We start from the raw sequence: 26,422 nt of genomic DNA, 5'->3' as shown, positions 1-26,422 counted from the left end.
AGATGTGCAAAGCTGCTAGAGACATACCCTAAAAGACTGGCAGCTGTAATTGCAGCAAAAGGTGGTTCTACAAAGTATTGACTCAGGGGGCTGAATAATTACACACACCCCCTATTGCAGTTATTTGTAAAACATGTTTGGAATCATGTGTGATTTTCGTTCCACTTCTCATGTGTACACTGTCAGGAACCGGCCCGCGGCACGCCTGCGTATACGGTTCCCGACTGCGGGTTTGACCAGATCAATCGGGGAGCAGCCTTATTTAAGCTACCAACAAGGCTGGGACCCCTCAAACACTTCCTACTGCCACCACTAGCCGTTGCTAGACACGTCCACTCAGCTGTCGAGTGCTCAACACGCAATCTGCGTTTTCATATTTGGGTCAGCTTTGCGCTTAGGCCGAATACGAGAACGCCACGCACACACAGTTGCAATCTTACATTGTAGTGAAGCAAAACCACTAACAGTCGTTCCGAACGATACTTTTAGACTTCCCACTCGGCTGTCGAGCGCAGAAGTGCCCTATACACATAATGCAATTACAATCTCATACGGTAATGTCGCTCAATCATACAATCAGGCATGAACTTATACACGGTTACACTTCAGTCTCTTCTAGGCTATGAGTGTTAGTTTAGTACAGCAGAAGTCAAGCTTATTAAATAACAATTTAATATTCCAGGAAAAAAGTGGAACAATGCAGAAAAGAATATATACAAAAGATTACAAAAAACAAAATAAAAAGTTACAAAATTAAGAGTTTACAAAGATACACACAAGACAGGTTGCCGAAATAAAAGGGACAAATAAACGTTACCGCGTTGTTTGAACGTCATTGGCGGGAGCACGCTGCTTCGACCAGTAGTCGGGCAGCCCTTAGCGTCCTTGCTATCTCCAGAGAGCTACCAGTTGTGAAGGACCTGTGCAGGTTCTTATAGGCCCATTTGGTGCCTGGGGCATTGAATGTTCCATCCCCAAAACTAACGCAATTTCCCCGTTTGTGACATCACAGTCTGCCGAGCCACTTGTCACATCTGGGCTAGCTGTGACATGCAAATGTCAGAGCTTTCAACATTCCCATCCTCTGCTTTCCACAGGCAAAAAATTGTATCTTGAGAACAACAAGTATCCTGTTTACACTTACAGATTTCAAAGCAATTCCACTTCCAGCCCACTATTCAGACTAAGAGGTAGCTGACCACCTGTGTGGGCTTCAACCTGGTCCGGTAATTGTCTAAGTAAGTGTTTCCTTGCTAGTGGCTAGGTAGACAGTTCCTAATGACTGTCTAGGTTCCTTTGCCTATTGAAGGTGACTGGTCTATTCAATGAAGACAATGGCAGTTCCCTTGATCTCTGCCCCAAATGCAAATTTAATCAACATACAGGCTCACATTATCCAGGTGACACCTTCCAAAAGCCAGACTGGCTGACATACCTACACCTCTGACAAAATATACAGCAGATAGAAAAAAGAAAGAAATATGTTCCTGTTATCCTTACATCATCAGCCTCATAACTAGCTGCTATATTCCTGACATACACCACTTTGTATTGGTCTTTCACGTGGAATTCCAATCAAATTGATTCATGTTTGTGCCAGTAATATGACAAAATGTGGAAAACTTCAAGGGGGCCGAATACTTTTGCAAAACACTGTAATACAATTGAATAGATAAACATGTTTGTTTACTATATTTTTGCAAGAATGCATTGAAAGTGTACCGGTCATGTGAAAACGGATGAGGGAAGTCAAGCTTCTGACATAGTTTGGTTAAAAAAAAGACTTCCGTCCATCAAGTTCAACCAGAATAACAAATGAAAAAACAACAACAACAACAACAACAACAAAAAAGACACCATCCTGAAAATGCACATATTCCAGTTGATCCAGGGGAAGGCAAAAACCTGACAAGGCATGAGACCAAATTAGCCTCATAAGAGAGAAATTCCTTCCTGACTCCAGATGGCAGTCAGATAAATCCCTGGATCAACTCTCCTGGGAATTATCGAGCAACTGACATGATTAGAAAGTGAAAAGATTTTAGTACTGTATTGCAAAAGTCAGGAAATAGAAAACACAGAAAAAAAAAACTAGAAGATTTTAGAGACCAGAGACCCAGCTGACTGCATTACCCAGCAGCAAAAGGTTACATCCCTTCATTCCCTGCAGGGGCAGATAGAGTACCTTCTATGCTGTACACCTCCACCTCATTCTCCGTGATGCTGACCGTTTCCCAGTGCTGCTCCTGCCAAACAATACAATGCCTTGTGTGTAGTAAGTGTGGTGATGGCCGGAAGGTAACGGCATAAGAGGGAGATAAACATACTACCTCGCCATCCGCTGACACATAGAAGGAGAGGCTCTGCGTCCCCATATTGAAGTCCATCCAAAATTCCTCCAGCTTGTCATCACACGGTGTCTGGAGCTGGAAGAGACGTGTATAGTAAGCAGTGGGTGTGGCCAGCAGAACTGCGTGCAAATTTTCGCCAAAGCTATTTTTGTATTGAAAATGCTATTTTCAATTTTGAGAAAATAGTTATTATTTTTGCGTTTTTGTGGAAACCGTGATATTTCAAAGCAAAAAAAAAAAAAAAAACACAATGTTTTACAGCGAAAAATTCACGGAAAAGTTATTTTTGTAAAAATGAATGCAAAAAGAATATTGGCATTTTCGCTCGTTACGTTCCCGATTTTGTCCCGTTACCTTGTGATCCTCCAGGTGTGCAGATAGGCAGGGGAAGGTGAAAACTCTGCGGAAACAACAATTCAGCTCAATGTTCATTACAGCAAATCAAAAGCAACACAATTATATCATTATTATTGACAGAAAACACTAACATATTCCTCAACGCTGTACAAGTACATATTCTCACAACTAAAGACAGCCTTTACATTAAAAGCTACACCCAACTATGGATTATAAAAAAGGCAAAAAGTTAAGATTTCCCTAATTTGAAACCATAGTAATTGTATGCTGTAATCTTTCATGTACACTGGGTGCTGATGGCAAGAAATAAAATAATTAAGTCTCACTGGCACAAAGCTTAGGTTTCTTGACAGGTGCACATGGGGAGAAAAAAATGCACACTTATGGCAATAGGGCAGCACGTGTCCCGTGACACAGGAGAACCACACATTGGCCTCAATTCACAAAACTTTATCAAACACTTTATCAAACGTTTGATAATTTACCTCATGGGTAAAATCTAATTTTGAATTCACTAAGGTGTTAGAGATTTATTCATAAAACATTCGCTAAATATATAACACCTTAGTGAATTCAAAATTAGATTTTACTCATGAGGTAAATTATCAAACGTTTGATAAAGTGTTTGATAAAGCTTAGTGAATTGAGGCCTATGTGGCCTGTCACACAGGAGCACCACACTACATAGTCTGTCACACAGGAGCACCGCACAATGTAGAATGTCACACAGAAGCAATGTACAATGTGGTCTGTCACACACCAGCACTGCATAATGTGGCCTGTCACACAGCAGCTACGCACTATGTGGCCTGTCACACAGCAGCACCGCACAATGTGGCCTGTCACACAGGAGCACTGCACAATGTGGCTTGTCACGCAGGAGCACTGCACAATGTGGCCTGTCACACAGCAGCACTGCACAATGTGGCCTGTCACACAGCAGCACCGCACAATGTGGCTTGTCACGCAGGAGCACTGCACAATGTGGCTTGTCACGCAGGAGCACTGCACAATGTGGCCTGTCACACAGCAGCACTGCACAACGTGGCCTGTCACACAGCAGCACCGCACAATGTGGCCTGTCACACAGCAGCACCGCACAATGTGGCCTGTCACACAGCAGCACCGCACAATGTGGCTTGTCACGCAGGAGCACTGCACAATGTGGCTTGTCACGCAGGAGCACTGCACAATGTGGTCCATCAGATATGGTGCCATATATACTCCGTTCCCAACTTATTGTGTACGGCTCCTTGAAATTGTTGCAGTCAATATATAACAATTTTATAAATAATAATCATACATAATAAGCCTCAGAAAGTTAGTCTAAGTATAAGAGAATGTTTGGAAAGCATCATGCATAATTATGAGGCACTCCTAACAAACATACAGTGGTTTGCAAATGTATTCGTTCCCCTTGAAATTTTCCACATTTTGTCATATTACTGCCACAAACATGAATCGATTTTATTGGAATTCCACATGAAAGACCGATACAAAGTGGTGTACACGTGAGAAGTGGAACAAAAATCATACGATTCCAAACATTAAAAAAATAAAAATAACTGCAAAATGGGGTGTGCGTAATTATCCAGCCCCCTGAGTCAATACTTTGTAGAACCACACTTTGCTGCAATTACAGCTGCCAGTTTTTTAGGGCATGTTTCTAGCAGCTTTGCACATCTATAGACTGAAATCTTTGCCCATTCTTCTTTGCAAAACAACTCCAGCTCAGTCAGATTAGATTCAATTCAATTCAAGCACTTTATTGTCATTGTGTAACACAACAAAATTACTTTTCTTGACAATCCCACGGTGCATATAGGGAACATAGTGATAGTAACAAGGGTAGGAAGAGAAGAAATTATACAAGTATGCCAGGTATTACAGATATATTAATAGAAGATGGACAGCGTTTGTGAACAGCAGTTTTCAGATCTTGCCACAGATTCTCTATTGGATTTAGATCTGGACTTTGAGGCTACGTTTCCACTTGAGCGGCGCGATTTGCTCGCGGGAACCGCGTCAACGAATCTGCATGCGGTTGCGGATTCGTTGACGTTTCCATGCGGATTTTCACGCGGAATCGCCCGCGGTTTTAAAGACGCGATTTGGTTTTTAGACGAAATCGCACGCGGAAACGCCGGGAAAACCGCAAGATTAAAGAGCTTGCGGTTTTCCTATTTAGTTACATTACCGACGATTCGCGTGCGGGTGTGCGGCGTGCGAATTCTGACGGCTCTGCTGTGCACATTTTTTCTGCAGAGCAAGCTGCACAGAATTCCTGACAAGTGGAAACGGCGCCATCCACTTGTATTGGTTGAGCGAATCTGCATGCAGGAAACGCATGCAGATTCGCTCGAGTGGAAACGAGCCCTAACTGGGCCATTCTAAAACATGGATATGTTTTGTTTTAAACCATTCCATTGTTGCCCTGGCTTTATGTTTAGGGTCATTGTCCTGCTGGAAGGTAAACCTCCGCCCCAGTCTCAAGTCTTTGCAGACTCCAAGAGGTTTTCTTCCAAGATTGCCCTGTATTTGGCGCCATCCATCTTCCCATCAACTCTAACCAGCTTCCCTATCCCTGCTGAAGAGAAGCACCCCCAGAGCATGATGCTGCCACCACCATATTTGACAGTGGGGATGGTGTGTTTAAAGTGACGTGCAGTGTTAGTTTTCCGCCGCACATACCATTTTGCAGTTTACCAAAACGTTCCATTTTGGTCTCATCTGACCAGAGCACCTTCTTCCACGTTTGCTGTGTCCCCCACATGGCTTGTGGCAAACTGCAAACGGGACTTTTTATGCTTTTCTGTTAACAATGGCTTTCTTCTTGCCACTCTTCCAAAGGCCAACTTTGTGCAGTGCACGACTAATAGTTGTCCTATGGACAGATTCCCCCACCTGAGCTGTAGATCTCTGCAGCTCGTCCAGAGTCACCATGGGCCTCTTGACTGCATTTCTGATCAGCGCTCTCCTTGCTTGGCCTGTGAGTTTAGGTGGACGGCCTTGTCTTGGTAGGTTTACAGTTGTGCCATACGTCTTCCATTTCTGAATGATCACTTGATCAGTGCTCCGTGAGAAGTTCAAGGCTTTGGAAATCTTTTTGTAGCCTAGCCTGTTTTAAATTTCTCAATAACTTTATCCCTGACCTGTCTGGTGTGTTCTTTGGACTTCATGGTGTTGTTGCTCCCAATATTCTCTTAGACAACCTCTGAGGCCGTCACAGAGCAGCTGTATTTGTACTGACATTAGATTACACACAGGTGCACTCTATTTAGTCATTAGCACTCATCAGGCAATGTCTATAGGCAACTGACTGCTCTCACACCAAAGGGGGCTGAATAATTACGTACACCCCACTTTGCAGTTATTTATTTGTAAAAAATGTTTGGAATCATGTATGATTTTCCTTCCACTTCTCACGTGTACACCACTTTGTATTGGTCTTTCATGTGGAATTCCAATAAAATTGATTCATGTTTGTGGCAGTAATATGACAAAATGTGGAAAACTTCAAGGGGGCCGAATACTTTTGCAAACGTGTGTGTGTGTGTGTGTGTGTGTGTATATATATACACACTGTGTATGTACAGAGGAGTACTGGAGATGACACTACCCGGGGGAACTTGGTAAACATCAGCTTTCGTAATAACAATGTTGAGAAACACCGATCTACTCAGATGTACTGAAATATGACTTGCCCTGGCAGCACATTCTAATCTGACCTGCATCTTCAGTAATTCACAGACGCAGCACAGCTAGTGGAAGCACAGCCCATCACTCACTACCATAGGATGGAACTTATGCAAACACAATCACTCTGCACTGACTTCACACAGAGAGCATTGTTTAATTGCTTTGTATGTTTTCAATCCGTTTAGTATGACTTGTGAGTCACAAAAATGCCAGTTCTATAACAAAAATTGCACAGGTGTGTTTACATCTGGGAAAGCGACTGTGGTCAAATTTTGCCCAATCACAAACATCCGTCCTGTTGCACAATTTTCTCAGCATTTGTACTTGAGTAATAGATAAATGAGTGCAGACACAACATCATTTATAACATCGCATAGTAAATTGTGGTGCTATGCAAGGTTTTTGTGAGTTAACAATTACATTTTTTTCTCTCCTCCATAAAAAATGTAAAATGCAATTGAGCCATGCAACCTTCTGATTGTGTGATAATTTCATGGTAAAGCAAGCTAGTGTCTGTAGCTCGTGCAGGAAGTACAGCATAAATTGCAAACACTAGAGGCTGAATCCAACACAAACAGAACACAGGGAAACCAAGGCACTGTGTTCATCCCCTGCTGCCTGTACTCAGCAAGGGAATGCAGGGAGAGAGGGCAGGCGGCCACTAGGCACCAGGGAATGAGTATAAACCAGAGTATAAACCGAGAAACCCGAGCATAAACCGAGAAACCCAAGCATACACTGAGAAACTTGAGCATACACCGAGACACCCGAGTGTAAACTGAGAAACCCGAGCATACACTGAAAAACCCAAGCATATATCAAGACAACCGAGTGTAAACCGAGACACCAGAGTGTAAACCGAGACACTCAAGTGTAAATCGAGAAACCAGAGTCTAAACTGAGAAAACCGAGTGCAAAACAAGAAACCCAAATGTAAATGAGAGTAAACTGAGAAGCTTGAGTGTAAACTGAAAAGCTTGAGTGTAAACTAAGAAACCGAGTGTAAACCGAGAAACCCAAATGTAAACTGAGAAACCTAAGTGTAAACCGAGAAACAACAAGACACCGAGTGTAAACTGATAAACCAGAGTGTAAACTGATAAACCAGAGTGTAAACTGATAAACCAGAGTATAAACTGATAAACCAGAGTATAAACTGAGTAACCAGAGTGTAAACTGAGTAACCAGAGTGTAAACTGAGTAACCAGAGTGTAAACTGAGTAACCAGAGTGTAAACTGACATTTTGCTCAGAGGGGCAACTTGTGAAGAAAAAAATCTTGGTGTTATAATAAAGTATACAGTGTATGGTATTGTATTTTACTCTTCAAATCTTTTAAAGTGTGGCCAAATAGATGCTATTGTCCTGATTGAAAACTTCCTACTACAAGTATATTAAAGGCAATGGGCGCTGTTCTGGCATAAATAACCTCCGCTTGTCTCCCAGCATGCCGTTCACCAGATTAAGGAATTTCCTGCAATCCTAGGAAAACAGAAATAAAATGAATCAGACAAGACACAACTTTTAAATGCTTTGTAACTGTAAAGCACTGGCGGGACCTACAGTCTCAAACGCCGCATCCTTTATCTTCCTGAAGGCATTGGTGACTAATTCCATTGGGAACCAATGTACACAGAGCTCCTCTCGTTGAGCCTCGGAGGTCATTCTGCACAAAGCTTCTGTGATTGCCACTTGTAGATCATAATCTGGAAAGTAAGAACGCTCCAATGTACATCAATATAAACAGCTATTAACAGCTTTCCCAAATGCTGGAGCAACATTCCAATAATATGGAAAAAAAAAAAGGAAAGAAAGAAGAAAAAAAAAAAAAAAAAAAAAAAAAACAACAAAGTGCCTTCACCAACAAAACAGCAGAACAACTATAAGGCCTTGTTCACATCATAAATTACCAGCGCTTCCATTTTTGTGCACAACTTTTTTTTTTTGCGCAAGGATTTTTTGTAAAGGGCTTTTCTAAGCACTTTTGCAGAGCGATTTGTTTTTTCAATTACTGACATCAGTCAGGAAGTGAACTCTTTGACCCGAAAAAGAATAAATACAATTGGCTTGATTCACTAACCCAAATAGCATGCCTTATCGAAGTTAGCACACCTTATCAAAGTTAACACATGTTATCAGAGTAGCATAGTGAGCGCTACGTACCTGCAGGGGCTCAGGGCAGGACTAAAGGAGATTGTCATTGCAAATTAGCAGGCATAAGTTTGCTGTGCTACTCTGATAAGGCGTGTTAACTTTAATAAGGCGTGCTAACTTTGATAAGGCATGCTATTTGTGTTAGTGAATGAAGTCCATTGTATTTATTCTTAAAAGCGCTTGGGAAATCGCTATACAAAGCACCTTTTGAAGCGCTTAGCGATTTCCTATACCTTCCAATGAGTCAAATCCCCCTCGAAAATGGTACAGGCAGCGCTTTGGTCAGCGGAAAGCAATCGAAACGTGCAGATGTGAACACTCTCATAGGGAATCATTGCACAAGTGCTTTTAGGGCGTTTTTCAAAATCACTGGCGCTTAAAAAAACCCCGAAAACGCCCTAGGTGTGAACAAGCCCTAAAGGTGTGTACACACCTTTGATGGATGTCACCCATAGGGGATCGGGATCCAATCCCCTTGAGCGACATGGGCCTTGGGTCCAGGTTGCACAGATGCGAGTTAGCTGTGTAGCTGATGAAGGGACGACAGAGAGGCGGTTGCGTGAAGTCCCGCAGCGCGCAGAGGAATGGCATGAAGTTGGCCATCGCTGGGGTAAGTTGGTCCGCCAGGTGAATCACTTGCGCGTCGTGGTTTGGACGCCTCTGTACACACGCCTGATTATCGTCTGAGGCAGTCGTTATCAGCTGCCTGCGCATAGGTAAGGGCTGGGGAAAAAAAATACTCACAAAACACTGGCCTCAGCGATTCCCGATTTGAGGTGTGAACAAAGCCTAAGAGACTTTATTTCTACAACATGGATAGGTAATAAGAATGCCTAAAGTTCAATATAGCCATAGTGTCCTGATATTTCCTACCAATGAGGCCCTTAGCACTGTAGAGGTCATCAAGGCTGGGTGCTGGACGGGAGATATGTTTCCCCGCTGTTTGGACTCTGGTCCCTTTAAGCACGTGTGGTCCGTGGAAAGGAGCCCGGGTTTTTTAGGCAGCAAGCAATTGCTGCCTGTGTGTTTTTTTTTTCTTTTCAGGGCCGGACTCCTGGGATGGGAGGGAAGGATGGGCGGGCCTTCCCATCCCACCTCGGGCCACACCTGTTTTCCTCTGGGCTGTTCAGCTCAGGTAATGAGATTCATAAGGGCTGCTCTGACAGGCAGTCAGAAAAGGTGTTTGGAGGAGTAGCATGCTGGCTACTGAAACTCTTGTCTATAGAGTATTACAAATAAGATTGCTGAAAGCTTGCTGAAGGCCAGGCCACACACTGGACTGTGAATTATGTGTGGTTTGGTCCTGTTGGAGACTTGCTGTATCTGAACAAACTGGACTTTACCTTTACCAAAGCTGAAGTAAGCTTCCTGTTATTTTCCTTTTACTGCTGATTTCAAGCTGTTTAATACCCTGCTGGTTAAATAAATGGACTTTGTTTTTATACTAACTGTGTACTGCGTGCTGGCTGCGAACCCCAACTTTACAACTGGTGCTCGGATGCGGGCAGCGCAGCACTGCAGAGAAGAAGAAAAAAAAAAAAAAAAAAAAAGTTCCATTTAAAAAGTGACATTTAAAGGGCCAGTCTTCTTGTGTGCATCATGGAGGAAGTGGTGAAGCAGTTGGCCTTGGCAACTTTACAGCTGCAGCAGAGTATGGTGGCCCAGCAGGCGAGCATGGTGACCCAACAGCAAGCCACAGAGGCACAAGCTGCGGCACATCAGCAAGCTATAGAAGCCCTACGGGAGACCGCAGAGGCACAAGCAGCGACTCAACAGCGGGCCGCAGAGGCGCAAGCTGCGGCACAACAGCAAGCCACAGAAGCCCTACGAGAGGCCTCGGAAGCACAAGCTAAAATGCTACTTGAGGCGGTGCGGCAGATGGCCCAAGGGCGAGAGGCAGCCGGAGTTGCCCCTAGCAACCAAGCGATCGTAAGAGCCAGTCACTTTCTGCAGAAGTTGACGCCCACCGATGATGTGGAAGCCTTTCTTAAGACCTTTGAGAGGACTGCAGAGCGCGAAGGATGGTCGAGAGACAGATGGGCTGGACTCCTTGCACCGTTCCTGACAGGAGAACCCCAAAAGGCCTACTACGACCTCACCCCTGCAGACGCTCTGGACTATGATCGGTTAAAGGCGGAGATCCTGGCCCGGCTAGGTGTAACAACAGCGGTTCGGGCCCAGCGGGTGTACAGTTGGAAATACCTGTTGGATCGGCCAGCCAGGTCCCAGATGCATGACCTAGTTCAACTGGCGACAAAATGGCTACAACCAGAGGTCCTCACCGGTCCCCAGATGGTGGAGCGATTTGTGTTGGATCGGTTTCTGCGTGCCCTACCAGTGAACCTACAACGGTGGGTCAGTCATGGGGACCCCAAAACAGCAGAGCAGCTGGTGGAGATGGTAGAGAGATACACTGCCGTGGAGGATCTGCTATCCCCAAAGGGTCAGGCGGGCCCCACCTCATCCCGTGTGGCTAGGTTCTCTTCCTTTGGAAAGGGTGCTGCATGGAACCCTGGAACCAACACCTCCAGTAACAGGGAAGGGCCCCCAGGAGCCACTCAGGGTCTGCCACCTGTTGTTGCTGCACCTAGGAGGGGAGGTGCTATCCAGTGTTGGCGATGTTCTGCATGGGGCCATACCAGAGCCCAGTGTCCACTACAGGAGGAGCCCATGCAGTGTGATGTACTGCGGAGGGTTTCATATTTTGCTCATGATGTGTGCCTGGCGGGGTGCCAGGAAAACTTTGTTTGCACTATCAGTGTGAACCAGGTACCTACGAAAGCCTTACTGGACTCAGGCAGTATGGTGACCATGGTGCACGCTGATCTAATTAAAACGAAAATTATTTCTGGACTAAAGCCACTGAAGGTGGTATGCATCCATGGAGACACAAAGACTTATCCGGTGGTTCCCGTACTAATGGCGACTGACTGTGGGACAATCACTCATGCCGTGGGAGTGGTAAGGAACCTAATGTGTAAAGTGATTTTGGGAAGAGACTTTCCACTGTTTTGGGAACTTTTGGAGAGGGTAAGAGGGACTTCTGTTAGAGATGTTTTAGCCCCTACTCCCTCTCCAATAGAGATTGATGGTCAAGGTTTGAAAGAAAATATGTTATTAAAAAATGATAATGTATTGGCGCAAGTTGATAAAAGGATGTTCGAACATCCAGTTCGGGACCCTGAGCAGGTTTCTGAGGGGGGGGAAGATTCCCCATTACAAATTATGTTGGGCGAGGATGATGAGGAATCTTCTCCCCAATCTATGCTCCCCGATCTGGATGTATCAAAAGGGACATTTATTACTGCACAGATGCGAGATCCAACGCTGTCCCACGCTAGAGAGCAGGTAACCGTAATGAATGGAGTGTCCCAGGAGCCTGGGGCTGATGAGAGATTTCCCCATTTTTCAGTACATGGAGATCTACTGTATCGAGTCTCAAAAGTAAGAGACGAGGTGGTAGAACAGCTGCTGGTTCCTCAAACTTTTCGGAGGATGGTACTAGATTTGGCGCACAACGAAGCATTGGGAGGCCACCTGGGGGCTGAGAAAACGGAGGCGCGGATTGCTGACAGGTTTTATTGGCCGGGTTTAAAGGCCGATGTAAAGAACTTTTGTGCTTCCTGCCCAACCTGTCAGTTAACCGCGCCAATGTCCCGTTTTCGAAACCCTTTGGTGCCCTTGCCAATAATAGAGGTTCCATTCGAGCGCATTGCTATGGATATCGTGGGACCCTTGGTAAAATCTGCAAGGGGGCACCAATATATCCTGGTAGTGCTCGATTATGCCACCCGTTACCCTGAGGCATTCCCTTTGAGGAAACCAACGTCCAAAGCCATCGCCCGTGAGTTATTCAATATGTTTACTCGGACGGGTTTTCCCAGGGAAATCCTTACGGACCAGGGGACTCCTTTCATGTCTAAAGTTATGGCTGATTTATGTAAATTGTTCAAAATCCAACAGATGAGAACTTCTGTCTACCATCCCCAGACAGATGGACTGGTTGAGCGGTTTAACAAAACTCTGAAAATGATGTTAAAAAGAGTAGTACAAAAAGACGGAAAGGATTGGGATTGTTTGATACCTGCTGTAATGTTTGCTGTCCGGGAGGTGCCCCAGGCCTCCACCGGTTTTTCCCCATTTGAATTGGTGTATGGGCGCAGACCTAGGGGGTTGCTTGACCTGGTAAAAGAGACCTGGGAAAGTGAGTCCAGTCCCCATATAAGCGTGGTGGAACATATTTCCCAGATGCAAGAACGCATTGCTAAGGTAATGCCCCTGGTCAAGGAACACCTAATGGCAGCCCAAGAAGCGCAGAGACGCGTATATAACCGTTCAGCAAAGGTCAGGCAGTTCCAGATAGGAGACAGAGTGGCGGTGTTAATTCCCACCGTGGAAAGTAAATTTTTGGCTAGGTGGCAAGGACCATTCGAAATTATCGAAAAAATAGGAGATGTGAACTATAAGGTACATCAGCCTGGGAAACGGAAACCGTTTCAACTATATCATGTGAATTTGTTGAAGCTCTGGAAAGAGAGAGAAACCGATCCGGTTATGGTGGGTGTGAGTGTGGTGCCCCAGGTCAGCATCGAGAGTGTGAAAATAGCTCCCACCCTGTCTAAGCCGCAGGTTCAACAGGTGAAGGAGTTTCTCCAGAGAAACAGGGGGATATTTTCAGATTTGCCGGGTCTCACCCATTTGATCGAGCATAACATTATAACTGAGCCCAGGACAAAAGTTTTCATCAAGCCCTATCGAATTCCGGAGGCCCGCAGGAAGGCCGTGTCGGAAGAGGTAAAACGGATGTTAGAGCTGGATATCATTGAGGAATCACAGAGTGATTGGTCGAGCCCAATAGTGTTGGTACCCAAGCCCAACGGAACTTGGCGGTTCTGCAATGATTTCCGGAAATTGAACGATGTGTCCAAGTTTGATGGATATCCGATGCCCCGGGTAGACGAGCTGATTGAAAGATTAGGCCCTGCTCGTTACATTTCCACATTAGACCTGACCAAGGGGTATTGGCAAATACCCTTGGCCAAGGAAGCTCGGGAAAAAACTGCATTTTCCACACCCGAGGGGCATTTCCAATACAAGCGGATGCCTTTTGGGTTGCAGACTGCCCCCGCCACCTTCCAGAGAGTCATGGACAGGTTGCTGCGTCCCCATCAGAGATATGCGTCAGTCTATTTGGATGACATTGTCATTTTCAGCTCAGACTGGGAGTCCCACTTGCCGAAGGTACAAGCAGTCCTGGATGCGTTGAGAAAAGGGGGTTTCACAGTGAACCCCGAGAAATGTGCCCTAGGTATGGAAGAGGCGAAGTACTTGGGGTACATTGTCGGAAAGGGGTTGGTGAAACCCCAAGTGAACAAGGTTGAGGCAATCCAGGAATGGCCCCGCCCCATCAGTAAGAAGCAGGTTCGTGCTTTCTTAGGCATAGTGGGGTACTACAGACGCTTCATCCCCAATTTTTCCACCCTGGCAGCCCCCTTGACTGATTTGACGAAGGGCCGCAAGTCAGTAATGATCCAATGGACTGGGGAAACCGACAAAGCGTTTATGGAGTTAAAGTTAGCATTGTGCCAAAATCCTGTCCTGGTAGCCCCAGATTTCACCCGAGAGTTTGTGGTGCAGACAGATGCCTCAGATGTGGGATTGGGGGCGGTGCTCTCCCAGGTGATTGATGGTGAGGAACATCCAGTAGTTTTTCTCAGTAGGAAGCTGACAGCGGCTGAGAAAAACTATGCGGTTGTGGAGAGAGAATGCCTGGCCATAAAATGGGCTCTGGACTCCCTGCGCTACTATTTGCTGGGCAGGAAGTTCAGGCTCATTTCCGACCATGCACCTCTGTATTGGATGAAACAGAATAGGGGTACGAATGCCAGAGTGTCCCGGTGGTTTCTCTCTCTCCAGGAGTTCAACTTTTTGGTGGAACACAGGCCTGGAAAAGAGCATCAGAACGCTGATGCTCTTTCCCGAGTTCATTGCATGGTGGGTCAAAGTGCCTCCACCGCCTCCTCGGGGTTGAGGCAGAGGGGGGGGATATGTAGAGGTCATCAAGGCTGGGTGCTGGACGGGAGATATGTTTCCCCGCTGTTTGGACTCTGGTCCCTTTAAGCACGTGTGGTCCGTGGAAAGGAGCCCGGGTTTTTTAGGCAGCAAGCAATTGCTGCCTGTGTGTTTTTTTTTTCTTTTCAGGGCCGGACTCCTGGGATGGGAGGGAAGGATGGGCGGGCCTTCCCATCCCACCTCGGGCCACACCTGTTTTCCTCTGGGCTGTTCAGCTCAGGTAATGAGATTCATAAGGGCTGCTCTGACAGGCAGTCAGAAAAGGTGTTTGGAGGAGTAGCATGCTGGCTACTGAAACTCTTGTCTATAGAGTATTACAAATAAGATTGCTGAAAGCTTGCTGAAGGCCAGGCCACACACTGGACTGTGAATTATGTGTGGTTTGGTCCTGTTGGAGACTTGCTGTATCTGAACAAACTGGACTTTACCTTTACCAAAGCTGAAGTAAGCTTCCTGTTATTTTCCTTTTACTGCTGATTTCAAGCTGTTTAATACCCTGCTGGTTAAATAAATGGACTTTGTTTTTATACTAACTGTGTACTGCGTGCTGGCTGCGAACCCCAACTTTACAGCACATAAACTGAGGCCCCTTTCGCACCGAGGAGTTTACATTGCTTTGCGCTACCACAGAATAACGATAAGGCAATCAAAGTCTATGGGGCTTTCCACAGTTGACCGGAGCAATGTCCTGGAAGTGAGGTTTTCACCGCATGGCCAACGCTAGGACATCCCTGCATTGGTGGCTGGCTTGTGCGGCGGACTGGAAATCATGTAAGTCTATGGCGACGCATTTTTTGTCAACATTTTTCGTGTTTGCATTGTGCAGAAGCGTATTTTTCCAATACACTTGGAAATTTGTGCAGATGCCTGTCAGCAATTGGTATTGTACACAGTGTGCGAAACGAAGTATTTGCAGCAACGTTTTTTCCGTGAACCGCAATAATGTGAGCTAGCCTGTTGATTAACATGGGCTGTCACACCTGCAGCATTTCTGTATGTGGGAAAACCGTGTGCGATTCTCCCAGGTGTGACCCCTGCTTCAAGGTAGACAAATACTATATGTACCTATCAGTCCAGGTATGCTCAGAAATAAAAAATAAGCTTACCTCCTGCATCGAGAATTCTTTTACCCATGGCAGACCTACAAATAAAGATATGTTTGAAAATCATCCTGCATACTCTATAGTAAATAAAACAGTATTGATGAAGAGCATTGCTAATTCTCATGCAAACACCAACATTGAAATGTGTAGAAAAAGCTGAACAAGATAGATAAAGAACAACTCCAACCAAAATAGAGTAGGGCAAAGGTTAAAGCTTTACTGGGCCTACTGCTATTTTACTACAGGAAGGCGATTGTGCTACAATGGAAACAACCGCCCCCTCCAACCTGCCAATATTGGAAAAAATTGATAAATAACTCCCTTCATCTATACAAGGTTGCTTATATAGCAAGGGGATATCCAGCTAAGTTTAAAAGGGTGTGGGGGCTCTGGACCTCTAATAAAGACACTGTATAAGTGTATTGTGGTTAGATATTTGGGATTAGCTGTACATTCTGTTTTGCCATCCTAGATTTAGTGGGGATCTTCTCTTCTGGTAAAGGCATAGTTCCTACTCATGGCATGGGCCTATATAGCCAAAGAGAAATGTTTTTTTTTTTTTTTTTTACTTCTGCTCAATTTGCAATAATGTAAAAAGCGTTGGCTACCAAATGTGTACTGTATTACTTACAATCTTTAAAGATGGTTCTCTTAATGTAACATGTATGATGTGTGAAAATATTCTGCATTCCTTTTTGTGGTTTCCCTGCCTCCTCACCTGCGTGTGCTGGAGGCCAGACTGTTTTGTTTATGTTATCACTTTTGTTTAATCTGAAAATTTCAATAAAAAGAATTTTCAAAAAAAAACCTTTACTGGATAGAAAGCTAGAAAGGATGCTTTAGCATACACATGGTAGATCAGAAAGCCCTTACGGTCCGTTCTCACTGGGGCGACTAGCGGGCGATTCCCGCTAATAAGCGAATCTCTGGTGAGCACCAGCGCTTTTTAAAGCGCTAGCGCAATACTAATCTAATGACAGTGATATCAATGCTGTGATTGCTGCCGATCACGGGTGATGCCCGATTAGCAGCAATCGCAAAGTGCAGTGCATGCAGCATTTTTCCACAATTCAAGAGCAATCGCAACATAGTGCTTAAAATGTGCAAGAGTGTTCAGTGATTTTCCCACACTAAAATCACCCACGCAAAACACTAGTGTTTTGCGACTACAAGTGAGAATAGGCCCTCACAGAGAACCTGCGGTAAAACTGACTGAGCCTGTCATAACAGGCTCTGCCAAAATGATGGAGGAAGGGGGGGTTGCGAGTTTAAATTCTGGTACTGGCGTCATTCCTTGCCGCGCGACAGAGTGTGGTCCCTACTACGTAGTAGCGGCCAGGCTAGTGAAGTATGGCGGTAGTAATATGTCACTATCGCACGGCATTTACAAGGATCGGCCATTGCTAAGGAGCGCATGTTATGCTGCCAGTAGCTCGCATAGTGGGCAGGGGATATAATTAAGTCTCTCTAATTTAATTTATGTGTGTAATAAGACTTGACTTACACGGTTTCAGTGCATTAAGCATAATGAATCAAGCTGAATTTCAGTAAAAACTGCAACATCGGTGCAGAAATGTCAGCAGACTACCTTTGTCTGAATGTGGACTGGAGCAGGTGTGTCTCATGGAGAAGTAAAGGACTTAACCTCCCTGGCGGTAAGCCCGTGCTGAGCACGGACTAGCCACGCAGGAAGATTTCTCAGGCCCTGCTGGGCCGATTCCGATTTGCATAATTTTTTTTTTGTACACGCAGCTAGCACTTTGCTAGCTGCGTGTACTTCCCGATCGCCGCTGCGCCAGGCAGCGCTGAGGGGTGGATCGGGACTCCCAATGAAGTCCATGACGATCGTCGCCATGGCGACAGGGGAAGCCAAACAGGAAATCCCGTTCTGAACGGTATTTCCTGTTTGCGTTGATCGCCAGAGGCGATCGGAGGGGGTGGGGGGATGCCGCTGCACAGCGGCTATCATGTAGCTAGCGCTAGGCTAGCTACATGATTAAAAAAATAAAAAATTAAAGTGCTGCGCTGCTCCTTGGCAGCCAGGGAGGTTAATCGGACACTTTGATCCGAGTAGCCCGATGCCGTTCCAGACTGGATCCGGCAGCATAAATAATACTTATTTCATGTGGCCCAGTGTGAGGCCTAACACTTTGATCTAAATCCATGTTGTAACAACAGCACCCCTAGCGGCAGGCATTATGTTCCCTGTCTTACTAGGATTGACATCTGAGCTAAAAGTGAAAAATCACCAGGTCTGACATTGGATTGGAAGTGGATAAGCCTGGTACACACATTCAATGTAACTGACCAATGACTGGTAAACCTCCATGTAGTGTGAGGGACAAAAGATTATGAATACAGTGCTATGAATAGATTGTTCAGGTGATCTCTCATACTACATGGAAGTGATAAAATTGGCCAGTCCAAAAGGATGTGTGTACACAGATATTGACGGATCCTATGTAATGTACAAGATACATTCATACATGCCTGTTTACAATGGAAGCACTGTGGTGAGGATCCGATAGTTTTGGACACCGTAATAAAGTAAAACGTATCGTACATAGCAATGCTATATATGCCATGCATGATGCAATGGAGACTCTAGGAACAAGGTTTTTTTTTGCTATGTATAGTGACAGCATATTCCCTGTCACCGTGCATAGCATGAAACCGTGATAACCTGGACTGACCTTTACTACAGCAGTTGCTGTGATGCAGATTTCAATAAAAATATGCAGTGGTGGACTATTTTAGTGTTAACTGCTCAGTTAACCTTCCCCGGTGATGACATTGTGTTATGCAAAGGGCAGTGAAAGTGATTAAAAGCTGATGCAGGTCACATGACATGACCTCTTCCTCTGAGATGAGCTTCAGGGCTGGTGCACACCAAGAGCGGTTCTGAGCCTTTTTAAAAACGCTTGCGGGCTAAAAACCGATTGGCTAATATATTGCAATGGGATGGTGCACACCAGAGCGGTTCGTTTTTTCCCAAACGCAAACTTGGGTCCTGCAGTATTTTTGCTGATTTCTGAGGCAATTCTGCATCAATGTTAAGTATAGGAAAGTGGAAAACCACTGTGACAAACTATAGATCAGAGCGGTTTTCCAAGCGTTTTTGTTACAGTAGCTGTTCAGATACAGCTCTACTGTACCAATATATAAAAAACCCTACACAAAAAAAACGCTCCAAAAATGCTAGGCATGTTTAGAACATTGCTCTAAACATGCCTAGAATCGCTCTGGAAACCACTTCAAAAACCGCTAGCATTTGCGGATCCACTAGCGTTTTTTGCCATGTTCTGGCCCTCAGTTTAAATCAACCACTACTGAACTGCCTAATGGTCAAAGCAGCAGAGGACGCCACTCTAAGACAGTAGTGGGAGACATAGGCTGTGCTTTGCTTCCCAATCGGCCCCTTTATTATTTGAAAAGGTGTACATTGAAGTTATGATTTTGGGACTCTGAGGAACCTAAATGATTTATCAGGAGTTATCGTTTAACCAAAGCATATTTAAAGGAAGCAATTAAACAATAAAGCAAATATTTACATAATGGTCATCATCTCATTAGTGAAAATTAGTTTCTTCCTGAGCCCTGGAGGTATATTGTCCAGCATGAGGTTCAGCTTGAGCACAGCCTGTGGGAAAGGAAAGGGTGTAAACTGAAGATGAATTCACATGAAGAGCAGGAAGAGTTCAGACCTCTGTAATGTAACACTAAGCCCTTGTTCTTTCACTGTAAGAGTGCACAGACATTTTACCTCTTTGCTTCAATACTTCTGTATAAGGTGATGGAACATATTGTGAGCGCTATAATTACTGCTCAGGATATTTAGGCGCAGCTGGCGCCACAATAGACCGTAATAGGAATTATGGCTAAAGTGGCGCTCAGTGAGTAACTTCACCGCCGTCAGAAAACGGAGCTGAAGTTACTTTTAAAATACTGTATTGTGGCCTCCAGCAATAGCTGCCTGGAACTTGTGCAGCAGCAGGATAAGTCATATACCGGTTGTATCCTGTGTCCCAAGTCTCCCGGCGGCCAGTTCATATGTATGCACATAATGGCCTTGATTCACTAAGACCAGGTATGTCAAACCGGTCCTACGAGGGCCGAGATCCTCACATATTTTTGACACAGCACAAATGAATTGATGAGTCTGAATCAGGAAAGGTGTGGTCCATCAGGTAGAACACATTTCTCTCTTTCTCAGTCCATCCTAAACACTGGCATGGATCTGGCCCTCCAGGCCTGGAGATCGACACACGTGACTAAGACAAATAGCATGCCTTATCAAAGTAAACACGCCTTATCAGAGTAGAATAGCTTGCACTACGAACATGCAGGGGCTCAGGGCAGGATGAGTGGAGCTCTCGTCATTGCTAATTAGCAGCCATAAGTTCGTAGCGCTACTCTGATAAGGCTTGTTAACTTTGATAAGGCGTGCTATGTGTCTTAACCACTTGAGGACCGTGGGCTTTACCCCCCTTAAGGACCAGGCACTTTTTTTCCATTCAGACCACTGCAGATTTCACGGTTTATTGCTCGCTCATACAACCTACCACCTAAATGAATTTTGCCTCCTTTTCTTGTCACTAAAAAAGCTTTCTTTTGGTGCTATTTGATTGCTGCTGCGATTTTTACTTTTTATTATATTCATCAAAAAAGACATGAATTTTGTCAAAAAAATGATTTTTTTAACTTTCTGTGCTGACATTTTTCAAATAAAGTAAAATTTCTGTATACATGCAGCGCGAAAAATGTGGACAAACATGTTTTTGATTAAAAAAAACCAATTCAGCCTATATTTATTGGTTTGGGTAAAAGTTATAGCGTTTACAAACTATGGTGCAAAAAGTGAATTTTCCCATTTTCCAGCATCTCTGACTTTTTTGACCACCTGACATGTTTCATGAGGGGCTAGAATTCCAGGATAGTATAAATACCCCCCAAATGACCCCATTTTGGAAAGAAGACATCCCAAAATATTCACTGAGAGGCATGGTGAGTTCATAGAAGATATTATTTTTTGTCACAAGTTAGCGGAAAATGACACTTTGTGACAAAAAAAAAAAAAAAAAAAAAAAAAGTTTCCATTTCTTCTAACTTGCGACAAAAAAAAAATGAAATCTGCCACGGACTCACCATGCCCCTCTCTGAATACCTTGAAGTGTCTACTTTCCAAAATGGGGTCATTTGTGGGGTGTGTTTACTGTCCTGGCATTTTGGGGGTGCCTAATTGTAAGCACCCCTGTAAAGCCTAAAGGTGCTCATTGGACTTTGGACCCCTTAGCGCAGTTAGGCTGCAAAAAAGTGCCACACATGTGGTATTGCCGTACTCAGGAGAAGTAGTACAATGTGTTTTGAGGGTGTATTTTTACACATACCCATGCTGGGTGGGAGAAATATCTCTGTAAATGACCATTTTTTTATTTTCTTTTTACACACAATTGTCCATTTACAGAGATATTTCTCCCACCCAGCATGGGTATGTGTAAAAATACACCCCAAAACACATTGTACTACTTCTCCCGAGTACGGCGATACCACATGTGTGGCACTTTTTTGCACCCTAACTGCCCAAAGTCCAATGAGTACCTTTAGGATTTCACAGGTCATTTTGCGGAATTTGATTTCCAGACTACTCCTCATGGTTTAGGGCCCCTAAAATGCCAGGGCAGTATAGGAACCCTGCAAATGACCCCATTTTAGAAAGAAGACACCCCAAGGTATTCCGTTAGGAGTATGGTGAGTTCATAGAAGATTTTATTTTTTGTCACAAGTTAGCGGAAATTGATTTGTATTGTTTTTTTTCACAAAGTGTCATTTTCCGCTAACTTGTGACAAAAAATAAAATCTTCTATGAACTCACCATACTCCTAACGGAATACCTTTGGGTGTCTTCTTTCTAGAATGGGGTCATTTGTGGGGTTCCTATACTGCCCTGGCATTTTAGGGGCCCTAAACCGTGAGGAGTAGTCTTGAAACCAAATGTCGCAAAATGACCTGTGAAATCCTAAAGGTACTCATTGGACTTTGGGCCCCTTAGCGCACTTAGGGTGTAAAAAAGTGCCACACATGTGGTACCGCCGTACTCAGGAGAAGTAGTATAATGTGTTTTGGGGTGTATTTTTACACATACCCATGCTGGGTGGGAGAAATATCTCTGTAAATGACAATTGTTTGATTTTTTTTTTACACACAATTGTCCATTTACAGAGATATCTCTCCCACTTAGCATGGGTATGTGTAAAAATACACCCCAAAACACATTATACTACTTCTCCTGAGTACGGTGATACCACATGTGTGAGACTTTTTTGCAGCCTAGGTGCGCTAAGGGGCCCAAAGTCCTATTCACAGGTCATTTTGAGGCATTTGTTTTCTAGACTACTCCTCACGGTTTAGGGCCCCTAAAATACCAGGGAAGTATAGGAACCCCACAAGTGACCCCATTTTAGAAAGAAGACACCCCAAGGTATTCCGTTAGGTGTATGGCGAGTTTATAGAAGATTTTATTTTTTGTCACAAGTTAGTGAAAAATGACACTTTGTGAAAAAAAAAACAATAAAAATCAATTTCCGCTAACTTTTGACAAAAAATAAAATTTTCTATGAACTCGTCATACACCTAACAGAGTACACTGGGGTGTCTTTTTTCTAAAATGGGGTCACTTATGGGGTTCCTATACCGCCCTGGCATTTTACGGGCCCAAAACCGTGAGTAGTCTGGAAACCAAATGTCTCAAAATGACTGTTCAGGGGTATAAGCATCTGCAAATTTTGATGACAGGTGGTGTATGAGGGGGCGAATTTTGTGGAACCGGTCATAAGCAGGGTGGCCTTTTAGATGACAGGTTGTATTGGGCCTGATCTGATGGATAGGAGTGCTAGGGGGGTGACAGGAGGTGATTGATGGGTGTCTCAGGGGGTAGTTAGAGGGGAAAATAGATGCAATCAATGCACTGGGGAGGTGATCGGAAGGGGGTCTGAGGGGGATCTGAGGATTTGGCCGAGTGATCAGGAGCCCACACGGGGCAAATTAGGGCCTGATCTGATGGGTAGGTGTGCTAGGGGGTGACAGGAAGTGATTGATGGGTGTCTCAAGGTGTGATTAGAGGGGGGAATAGATGCAAGCAATGCACTGGCAAGGTGATCAGGGCTGGGGTCTGAGGGCGTTCTGAGGGTGTGGGCGGGTGATTGAGTACCCTAGGGGCAGATAGGGGTCTAATCTGATGGATAGCAGTGACAGGGGGTGATTGAAGGGTAATTAGTGGGTGTTTGGAGGAGAGAACAGATGTAAACAATGCACTTGGGAGGTGATCTGACGGCGGATCTGCGGGCGATCTATTGGTGTGTGTGGGTGGGTGATCAGATTGCCCGCAAGGGGCAGGTTAGGGGCTGATTGATGGGTGGTAGTGACAGGGGGTGATTGATGGGTGGCAGTGCCAGGGGGTGATTGATGGGTGGCAGTGACAGGGGGTAATTGACAGGTGATCAGTGGGTTATTACAGGGAAGAACAGATGTAACTAATGCACTGGCGAATTGATAAGGGGGGGGGGGGGGTCTGAGGGCAATCTGAGCGTGTAGGCGGGTGATTGGGTGCCCGCAAGGGGCAGATTAGGGTCTGATCTGATGGGTAACAGTGACAGGTGGTGATTGATGGGCAATTAGTGGGTGTTTAGGGTAAAGAACAGATGTAAACACTGCACTTGGGAGGTGATCTGACGTCGAATCTGTGGGCGATCTATTGGTGTGGGTGGGTGATCAGATTGCCCGCAAGGGGCAGGTTAGGGGCTGATTGATGGGTGGCAGTGCCAGGGGGTGAATGATGGGTGGCAGTGACAGGGGGTGATTGACAGGTGATCAGTGGGTTATTACAGGGAAGAACAGATGTAACTAATGCACTGGCGAATTGATAAGGGGGGGTCTGAGGGCAATCTGAGCGTGTAGGCGGGTGATTGGGTGCCCGCAAGGGGCAGATTAGGGTCTGATCTGATGGGTAACAGTGACAGGTGGTGATAGAGGGTGATTGATGGGTAATTAGTGGGTGTTTAGGGTAGAGAACAGATGTAAACACTGCACTTGGGAGGTGATCTGACATCGGATCTGCGGGCGATCTATTGGTGTGGGTGGGTGATCAGATTGCCCGCAAGGGGCAGGTTAGGGGCTGATTGATGGGTGGCAGTGACAGGGGGTGATTGATGGGTGATTGACATGTGATCAGGGGGATAGAGGTATACAGTACACAGGGGGGGGGGGGGGGGGGGGGGTCTGGGGAGAATCTGAGGGGTGGGGGGTGGGGTGATCAGTAGTCCCCAGGGGGCAGTTTAGGGTTAAAAAAAATAGCATTGACAGATATTGACAGGGAGTGATTGATGGGTGATTAGGTGTAAACAGGGGTCAGGGGGGTGGGGTCTGAGGGGTGCTGTGGGTGATCAGGGGGCAGGGGGGGGGGAGGAGATCAGTGTGCTTGGGTGCAGACTAGGGTGGCTGCAGCCTGCCCTGGTGGTCCCTCGGACACTGGGACAACCAGGGCAGGAGGCAGCCTGTATAATACACTTTGTAAACATTACAAAGTGTATTATACACTTTGTATGCGGCGATCGTGGGGTTAACATCCCGCTGGCGCTTCCGTATGGCCGGCGGGATGTTGCGGCGGGTGAGCGGAGTCAGGCGCCGGCGGAGGATCGCGTCACGGATGGCGCGATCGCTCCGCCCATGCCCCTAAAAGGACCGCCACCTCTGTGGGTGAGCTGGTCCTTGCGGGGTCCACTTCCCGGCCGCCTCTGTGCGTTAGGCGGTCGGGAAGTGGTTAATGAATCAAGCCTATTGTGCTTTGTAGAATCAGAATACAGTTCTTATAGCCTTACATTTCTGTAACGCTATCTCAGCTGACAGATTGATCACCTGATAGAGCGTCATAGAAACACCGCTTCCTCAGGCTGCAGCACCAATCAACATGTTTCACCCAAATTTCCAGGGCTTTGTCAAGATAGGACAAAACTTTTACACATCTTGATACATGCATAGTGCATGAACATAGTGCAGTCCACTGATACTGGATCCAATGGGGGTGCTCTGACATTGCATACCCGGAATATAACAAGATAATGGCTGGATAGTGTAATGGTAAAGGGCTCTGACACAGGACACCTGGGTTCAAATCTCAGCTCTACCTATCCAGTAAGCCAGCACCTATTCAGTAAAAAGTTCTTGGGCAAGACTCCATAGCACTGCTACTGCCTGAGTGTGCTCTAGTGGCTGCCTCGCAAGCGCTTTTAGTCCAACAGCAGGAAAGCACTATAAAAATATAGGAATTATTATTATTCATACCTGGAGACTCTGATGTCATAGGCTTTGTGTGCTGGCATGTATGTGATGCATGTGGCCTGTGTATGTGCATGAGAGTACTCTTACTATAGAGCCAAACACCCTACAAAAGCCGCAGGTGTTTATAATATAAGCGGAATGTTTTGTGGGTTTTTTTCATTTTGGATATGGTGTGCATCACCTATGTGGGCACCGCTTCAGACAAGGAGCTGTTTAGCACTATTTAAATATAGATTATTGCACTCAACAACCTATTGAGCAGGCATTTTTCACTGTCCCGTCATTCATACCATCAGTTCCCAAGTCCTCCCCATTCCCTAGTGCAAGGGTCATAATTGTTGCAGCAGAAGTGGCACTTGTCCCATACAAATGCCCGTGCTGGGCATTTGTATGGGACAAGTTCCACTTGTGCTGCAACAATTATGACCCTTGTCCGTGCTGCCCCTGGTCATGCCAAGTGGACAAAGCATGCTGCTCCTTCACTGAACAGGAGGGCAGAATGGTGCAGCAGATGGGACCACGTCCAAACCAATGGACAGGTAAGTATAAGGACCCCATATTATTATTGTAATTTTCATTATTATTTAGTATTTATACTATAAACACTGGTGTGTGTAGTTTTATAGGTTTAGTGTGTCTATTAAAGAAGCAGGTTCAAACCCTGTTATTGAGCAGATATGTTAATATTTAAAAATGAATAAAAAGGTGTGACAAAGTTGCAGGAAAGTTGTTTACTGAATGATAACATACCGCTTGCTTTATGAAAGTGTTTATCGTTGTTTCTGACACTAAGGAGCACGTCCTTACAATAAAACGTTCCAGTATCTGTGTTTTACCTATGGGGTAGAAGAAGAAGTCACTGTGCTAGTATGACGGACCATGAGTGAAATAAACAAAAAAGCAAAAACCCATTTCACTTACCATCACTGCTGTGTTCATGCACAACCTGCAAACGAGAGGACATCATAAGCCATACAGACAAAGCTCTTTCCTGAATGTCGGTGCAGTCACTCTCGTGGACACATTGCCCACACTAATGTAACGCAGACCCACACAAAATGGATGTTCACTCACAGCTGCATGTATCATACAAGTGAAAATACAGATGTGGACACATTTATTGGTATCCTTACACCCCCCTCCCCCTCAAAAAAAAGTGATTAATATGAAAAGTAATTAAATCAACAGCAAGGCTCCCATTTCTACCCGCAGAGCAAGTGTGGCACACAGTATGAGATAGAATATAGCTTTATTCCACAGATATTCTAAATACCATATTTTTCAGACTATAAGATGCACCTAGGTTTAGAGGGTAAAAATCAGGGGGGAGGGAACAAAAAACTAAACTTGGTGC

General features: G+C 45.1%; 1 protein-coding gene across 5 annotated transcripts in view; it reads right to left on the bottom strand.

Moving 5' to 3' along the window:
- The window catches only part of SYCP2 (synaptonemal complex protein 2), a 198,514-nt gene that overhangs the window by 147,934 nt on the left and 24,158 nt on the right, over nt 1-26,422 (bottom strand). For all 5 annotated transcript variants that reach the window (XM_068263662.1, XM_068263657.1, XM_068263661.1 and 2 more), the window contains exons 6-14: nt 25,990-26,014; nt 25,819-25,904; nt 19,287-19,375; nt 15,739-15,773; nt 7,970-8,112; nt 7,836-7,888; nt 2,706-2,751; nt 2,331-2,426; nt 2,186-2,246 (exon numbers count right to left, since the gene is read on the bottom strand). In XM_068263662.1, the coding sequence (XP_068119763.1) occupies nt 2,186-2,246; nt 2,331-2,426; nt 2,706-2,751; nt 7,836-7,888; nt 7,970-8,112; nt 15,739-15,773; nt 19,287-19,375; nt 25,819-25,904; nt 25,990-26,014 (634 nt within the window). The remainder of the gene's footprint in view (nt 1-2,185; nt 2,247-2,330; nt 2,427-2,705; nt 2,752-7,835; nt 7,889-7,969; nt 8,113-15,738; nt 15,774-19,286; nt 19,376-25,818; nt 25,905-25,989; nt 26,015-26,422) is intronic.

The sequence above is a fragment of the Hyperolius riggenbachi genome, chromosome 12 (assembly GCF_040937935.1).
Source record: "Hyperolius riggenbachi isolate aHypRig1 chromosome 12, aHypRig1.pri, whole genome shotgun sequence".
NCBI classification, from domain to species: Eukaryota; Metazoa; Chordata; class Amphibia; order Anura; family Hyperoliidae; genus Hyperolius; species Hyperolius riggenbachi.
This window is presented reverse-complemented; position numbering and strand designations above follow the sequence as displayed.